Below are 7,849 nucleotides of genomic sequence, written 5' to 3' on the forward strand. Positions count from 1 at the left end.
TCATGTGTCCAGGTCACTTGAAATGAGCTCTCAATATTTCCCACACGACTTACCTGTAATGGTGTTGAATCACAAATAGGACGAAACCCATAATTTTTCTTCCTTTTATACAAATTTGCAAGCGACAAATAACATTTCGCGTAAGCAAAAGCAAAGTGCTATTTTGCACCACAAATTTTCCTATTGCGAGTGAAAAGAAACATTTGAAGAAAGCAAAGTGCTATTTTGCACCACAAATCTATTGTAAGTGAAAAGAAACATTTGAAGAAAGCAAAGTGCTATTTTGCACCACAAATTTTCCTATTGCGAGTGAAAAGAAACATTTGAAGAAAGCAAAGTGCTATTTTGCACCACAAATCTATTGTAAGTGAAAAGAAACATTTGAAGAAAGCAAAGTGCTATTTTGCACCACAAATTTTCCTATTGCGAGTGAAAAGAAACATTTGAAGAAAGCAAAAGTGCTATTTTGCACCACAAATCTATTGTTTGACTTTATTAACCACTTAGTTAGTGGGGTTGAAATTTATATATTAAATTTGATCCTCACACTCCCTCCCTACTTTCCCGAAGGTAAGAGCGCGACCACTACCTTCCCCGACTTCCTCATCGTGATTTGATAGACCCGGTCTTCGTGTTCGGTTAGGAAATTCTGTTTACCTCTCTTGTTGAAAACTACCACTCTCTGTAGTATTTTGGTACGAACAGCCTGTATCTCTTCGGGTTGTAGGTATTGCTTCACGGCCGGTCCGGGGGTTGGAGTTAACTTGTCGTTATACGCCTGTGCTAGGATTCTCTTGGCTGTGGGTGGTGTTGGTGGGCAGCCAGTCAATATTACTTGTGAGTGCGCCTTTTTTGGTGTTAAAGCTCTTGTTGATGACTTCTCAGACCCTGCTTGTTCCTCAAACTGCTGTTTTACTGGTGACTTTGCTATGGATGATGTTGACGGACAGGTGGCTAACTTTTCTGAGGAGCTGAACGACGTCTGTGGTACTATTTTGACCTCTGGTTTAGCCGGTTCTTGCTTCCGTTCTGAGCGATATTGCTGCTGTTGTTGACGAAATACTTTAGGACTCGGCCGCACGGGTATTGTTGTGGATCGAGCTGTCTTTGCTGACTTTCTTGGCCTCCAGTTCATCGGTCGGGTTGGTGGCCGTTTTATTGCTTGTTGTATAGGCATTGATTGTGGTCTTGGCTCTCCTTCGGATTGTATGACTGGTTGGTTACTATTTGCTGCCATCGGTTCATTTCCTAACGGTAGTGGCCACTCCTCTTCGGAATCGCTGCCAAAAAATTCACGGCAATGCTTGACCCATTTTTCTTAAGCGCCTAACCCTGGTTCGGTATTCGATAAGGTGGGACTATCCGCTACCTGGTCCTTGACATTAGCACGTTCGAATCGTCGCATTTTTGGTTTTAGATTTTTGAGTGTTGGTGTTGTTTGCTGTAATGGAAATGAAAGAAACATCAGATTAGTCACCCCTATTTCTTACCGTTTGTGTTTATTAGGCTGGGAAGCATGGAGTAAGAGCGTGTCGGTGTAGTATTTTACTTGGCAGCTTTTAATGTGTGGCTTTATTTCACTGATGTGTGCCGTTCTGGTGCCCTTGTGGTCTTTGCTTGTGAGTACTACAATCACTGGGGATTTAAATGCTTTTACGTTGTATGGTCCACTAAACTTAGGTGACAATTTAGCTGCCACGTGGTCAGTTGCTTTCGAGAGTGTGTGTTGTTTAAGTAGAACGCTGTCTCCCACCGTTGGCTTCCAATACAAATAGTGTTTTGAGCATGTAATTTCATTTATAAACAAAAAAACGTATGATTTCCTTAATTTGGGGCAGTATGAACACTTTCGAAACTAACTTAGTTTTGTTGTGTCTTCAAAATAATAAAAATCCCTTTATGTCAATTGTTGTAAACACTTTATATTTTATTTATTGTTTTTCGTTGAATTTGATTATTTCTATTTGTTTTACACTAATACACTACACTGCAACTGGTTTATTTTTATGTTTAAAATTACCATTAATAGTGATGGTTGTAAAACAATTTATGTTCAACACTCTCACATTCTCACAGGAGTTATACTAGTTTTGTGTACTCATTAATTTAGAACAGTTTAAAATTGTTTATTTATTTTTTCTGTGCACAAATGTCTAATTACTTCTGTTCACTTCATTATAGATTAATTCACAGTTTCATTGTTGCGATTCTTTCTTTAAAATTATAAAATTAATTCCACTTTTTTTTTCTGTTTTTTCTTTTTTAATTCTTAGGTAACGAATTTATTGTTGCTTTTTTACAACAGTTGTGTCCCTTCAGGATCCAATTTTACAAATTTATTTATTATTTATATATATTTACGGCCACTAGTACCTTTGTCCTTTCTACTGGCTTAACTAACTGACTAACTGAGCTCCCAGAACTCACGCACCAGAACTTCTAAAAAACAACATTAAAAGTATTTCAAATTTTATTTTATGTATTGTAATGAACTCCTTTACGTGGGGCTGTCTATAGCTGGGATAGTTCAGCAGTGTCCAGGGTTCTTACAAGACAATTTGTATTTTTGGACTCGACTCCGATTCACAGCGTAATTTCTTATGATTCATCCGTCCCTAGTCTCTGTTCTATTCAAAACCACGGTACCTTTTGTATTCACTTCTTCTTTATTGTTATTATATATATTATTACAATTCAAAAGCGTTTACAATAAATTAAATTTTCTTAAATAAAGAGAGTTTATCTTATTCAATATATATGTAAATTCTACTTTACTTTTGTTACAATTCAATTTTCTAAAAATGTTTATCCAAAAAAAAATACATAATTCAATTTTCTAAATAATGTTGTGTATCCAAAAAAATACATAAACAATTTTATAAATAAAATAGAATTTATCTGCACTGAAAAAAAAAAGTTGTAATATCAACAATTTTGACTTTTGTTTCAAGTATTTTTCTGAGTCATATTGTACCCAACAATGTCTAGCAGTTCTCACAACAATGTAAACCTTTTTGACGAAATTGTTACCATAACAAGTTTATTATTTAAAATAACAATTAATCGTTTTTGACTAAATAACAATTTATTTGTCATTTCAAGAATTTTAACTTTTGTTTTTACAGTAAAAATTTGTTAATTCTACTAAATAAATTGTCGTCGTAATATGTTACGTTAAATTAATTTACTAAATCAAAAATAAGATATAACACAGTAGTTGTATGTATAAATGTTTTATTTTGTTAATACCTAAAGAATTGTACACAGATTTAATTTATATTAGATAATTTATTACATAAGATACATTAGGTATTAGATAATAGATAAGAAATTTCTTACTCTTAAGCAAATTAATTTAAAATCTTAACATAACCTCTCCATTATTTAATGTACATTGTTTAATAGGATAAGAAACTTCACTAATTAATTTAATATAATAACAATTACATTTGTTTAAAAATTTGTAGGATTGAAATTTATTTGGAAAAACAGTATTAATTTCTTGACCTATCACATAAAAGTCATTAGTCGATTCATAAAATATTGTTATTATAATACATATAATATTGTTCCATCGTACGTAACTACCTTTTTCATATATTATACCCTTGTAAGATAAGCTATTGACTTCATACCCAATAGTAAAGTTTGTGCATAAGTTTGTATAAAAATTGAACTGAGTTAGATCAACTTGTGCAACTTCTTTAAGATCAGATATATCCTTTTGAAAGAAATTATTTTCTAACGTATTTGATGCAAATGTAAGGGAGGGAATGCTTTATAGCTAATGTGTATGGAATGTTTTTCCTTGAAGTAATAACATTTGCATATTTTTTGAAAAATGCGTGCTTTCCTTCAAATCTAAAACACCACAAATGCCTGAGTGGACCCACGGATTTTATTGCAGAAATATAATGAACCATGAAGTGATATTTCGGTTTTAATTTTTCACCAAAATATTCAACAAAAAATTTGTTATGTTTAGCGATCAAAAGCTGTAATTTTTTTAAAATTGCTTCGTCAAATTCTTCTAATAAAACGATGTCTACAATTTCCACGAAAGTTACTAAAAACTCATATACAATATCCGATTCATCAATTAAATCTCCAATTATTAATAGGACACAATGCAAGAAAAGTTTCATTTCAGATGCATTCATTTTTATATTACAATTTTTTAGTTGCATTTTTGTAAATGGTGGACTTATATTTCTCGTGTTTGTAGGCCCATATTCAAACATTTGTTTCCTATAATTAAAAGATTCCAAAGTAAAAAACTTCTTTTCGTATATGAAATAATTTAAGATTTTATGTATATTATATTTTGCGACTCCAAGAAATATATCGTGCATAATATCGCACATTTTGTTGTCAGTAACATGAAAGAAGGGAACTGTATTCCATATAGAGTCTTCTCTAACGGCAGATATTTCTTCCCCATTCATTTGAAGGTTTTCTATTTCTGATCTATACCTGCTTTTATTGCGAATATTTTCTTCAATTTCGACAAATGTTGTTTGACAGTGTTCTTTTGAAGCTGAACAAAATCTACAAAAATATTTACTATTAAAACCTGAATTAAAACCTAAAACTTCGTTTAAACCTAAGTTATCCCCTAAAATTTGACCTATACAAAAGTAAATAGTGGTAATGGTTCCATCTATGCTAATGTCAATTCCATTTGTACTTAGATCTTTAATGGCATCAATAAGGTATTTGAGAGTTTGGTGATTACCAAAGTGTGATAAATCTTTTGCGTTAACAAAACCCGCAACAAAAATGGTGCTTTGATGAGATAACTGGTTTTGTGGAATTACTGGAACTGAAAAATATATACCACAAACTGAATACTGATGGCCCCCAAGAGGGTTATTTATTTGAAAAGAATCAAAATAAAGAAATAATGGAAACATTTCATTATTAAATTGACTAATTTTACTTTTCCATAGATTTCCATTTATAAAGTGATTAAGCCTATTACACGATTTGATACTTTCAATATTTTGTAAAGTCGCCTTCAAAACATTTGGTGATTCAAAAAACTTTTTAAGTTGATGTTTTATATTACAAAGGCAACCTTCAATTATATTTTCTTTTAATGTTGGATAACCACGAACAACAACTTCATCTAATTGTTTAGATATTGTAAATAACTTGGGGTGCTTGTATAAATTTAATGTTTCTAACTTTTTTATTAACATGAATTCAGAGAATATATCCTTAAAAGGATTTCTAGAATATAACATTAATTCATTAAATAGTTCCCTTTTTTCATGTTGAATAAATTGGTGAAAAATCTCAAAACCCTTTAATATCGGTTCAATTATATGCTCCACAATAAACGTTTGAAATTCAGGAATGTCTTTTCGATTGAAGTTGATTTTTGAGTGCAATTTTAAAGCAAATCTTAATATATCCATTTCTATTAATTTTTTAATTTGAACGATGTCAATAGTATAGTTACCTGGTGAAATAGACTTCACATTATTTACGATACTGTCATCTTGAATATCCTCTTCTTCATTATTTATTGAATTTTTAGCTAGGCTTTCAAGTTCATTAGTTCTTAAAGTTTTTGGCAATGAAATACAACTTATATCAAGAGGTGAATTGACATCATGTCTTCGAATATGATTCCTAAACTTATACAAATTTTGAAAATGTTTATTACATTTGTCGTAAAGACATATATACTTGTAGGTTGTAGGTACTTTATGAATACTTTTTAAGAGAGTTATTAAATAATGCGACAAGCTAAAAATAGTTTTACAAATAAAGCAAATATGTGTGGATTTTTCTTTAAAACTTTCAAATGGCATGTCTAAGTTTACATAGAATATTTTCAATTTTTGAAATTTTTTCTTTTGAAGGTTTTTCGTAAACACACATCTGTAAAAAGATCCACACATATTTGCTTTTAAATGAAAAATCTAAATTAAATACAAAACATATTTTCATAACTAAATCTAATGCACTAAGTACACTTCCTACTTTATACTGAATATTATTTAAATTCATATAAAATTCTTTTAAAGTTTCTGGAGAATTACCAACAACAAAAACCTTCGGCTGAAACGTTAGTCCTTCTCTTAAGGCTAACTCCTTGAGTTCATCCACTTTTTGTTGATAATTATTAATATTAAAAATATGTGTTATCATATCTTCTTGCGCGTCCGTTATAGATGGCTTACTTATTTTACTGATCCGTGGAGGTAAAATAATAGCATGTAGTAAGTTGAAAAAATAAAAGTGCTTGCAATCTAGAAAAATATTCGTTATTTTAAAAAATATCAGATATATAATATTACTCCATACTTATATCACTTGCTACTTTCATTTTTTCAAAATATTGCTGATTTAGTTTATCTTTTATAGACGACGGAAAAAATAGTTTAGTCACTTTCTGCACCAAGTCCTCTATTTTTTCAAACATTATCATTTCTTTGCCAGGATAGAGGGTTGAAAAGTCAATATCAATTAACTCGTGACCATTACAATCGCCGTATCTCGCCCATTGATCAAGAAACTGCTGTATTGATTCTTTATGCTCCTTCATTCGTTTAACTGAAGTCTCCTTCCACGGAGTCATTATATCATTTGGTGTGTTCCAATAAAGCCATTTTTTTCTCTTCTCAAATTCAACATCACCATTTTCTGCAGAAATTTCAGCTTCAACATTAATTTTGATTTTCTTGACATGATCATCGGGTAGAGTTTTTCGCTTATACAAACAGTTGCAATATCTATCATATAATTTACCAGATGGGTTTTTTTTACTGGTACGTGGAACGAAATATGTCAATGCATTTTCTGTTGGAAACAAGTATGTAATAGACTGAGCAATTTTTATCATTACTTTTGGATCCATTTTTATAGTATTTAATATAAAATGGTCAGCTATTATTTTGACAATAGCATTTTGATCAGTATCACTTAAATATTTTGTAGTGTTATATTTTTCAATAATATCTTTACCGGCCACAGTGTTAATAAGAATACTTTTTATATCTATATTAGATTGGATAACTGGAACATTACAGCTTTCATTAATTATATTTAATGGTAGCGTTTTTCTGTTATTATATTGAGATTCTTGAAAATTTGGGCAACAAATGATTGGATCAAGCTGAAATACTAATATATTATATTGTACGAAATTATAAAAATAACTTACATTATTTTCGAAACGCCACAGTGAAAGTCCGTGTCTAAACCTTATTTTATCAACCAATAGTTGTTCGTCATTAAAAATTTCATCGATATCATGAGAATGCATCATTTTAAAAATATCGATACTAATTATTTTTAAATTCACAAGTCTACATATAGCACCAGACGATAGCTCCCATTTTTCAAATAATAATGATATTTCAGGGCTTACTTCCAAAATATCAATATTTTCGGAAAACAAGCATTCATTCGAATAAGAGTTATTCATGTTTATTTTTTAATTTTGTGATAATTTGATAAAATAAAGTATTATATTCGAAACACATAATATTAAAAGTTCTACATATACAAATAGCTTTACAAATATTATAAATATGTTTTTAATCAAGCAAACAAAAAGAAATTTGTATGCAATATATGTATTGATGTACATTAACTAAACGTGTGCCGACATGCACGGCTATGACGCCAGTTTGCAGAAAATTTTTTAGCAACTTGTAAATTTTCTATTGCACGACACTTAACATTATTTATATTTATTATATATTATTTATATTATATTTTTATTTAATATATTTTTTATTCAAATTAACAAACGTGTGAATTTAATAACATTTTAACGCGTACATTGTATATACTGATCGCAAAATTGTTCACAACTTGAATGATGCACGCAAAA

At 30.3% G+C, this 7,849-nt stretch overlaps 1 protein-coding gene across 1 annotated transcript in view; it reads right to left on the reverse strand.

Annotated features, from left to right (window-relative positions):
• Window positions 1-7,438, reverse strand: part of LOC119675987 — an 8,418-nt gene extending 980 nt beyond the window's left edge. Inside the window, exons 1-6 of the mRNA XM_038087209.1 lie at window positions 7,175-7,438; window positions 6,316-7,126; window positions 5,992-6,260; window positions 5,493-5,642; window positions 1,332-1,441; window positions 677-1,280 (exon numbers count right to left, since the gene is read on the reverse strand). Of these exons, the coding sequence (XP_037943137.1) occupies window positions 677-1,280; window positions 1,332-1,441; window positions 5,493-5,642; window positions 5,992-6,260; window positions 6,316-7,126; window positions 7,175-7,438 (2,208 nt within the window). The remainder of the gene's footprint in view (window positions 1-676; window positions 1,281-1,331; window positions 1,442-5,492; window positions 5,643-5,991; window positions 6,261-6,315; window positions 7,127-7,174) is intronic.
• Between the last annotated feature and the right edge of the window lie 411 nt (window positions 7,439-7,849).

This window comes from Teleopsis dalmanni, chromosome 2 (genome assembly GCF_002237135.1).
Source record: "Teleopsis dalmanni isolate 2A chromosome 2, ASM223713v2, whole genome shotgun sequence".
NCBI classification, from domain to species: Eukaryota; Metazoa; Arthropoda; class Insecta; order Diptera; family Diopsidae; genus Teleopsis; species Teleopsis dalmanni.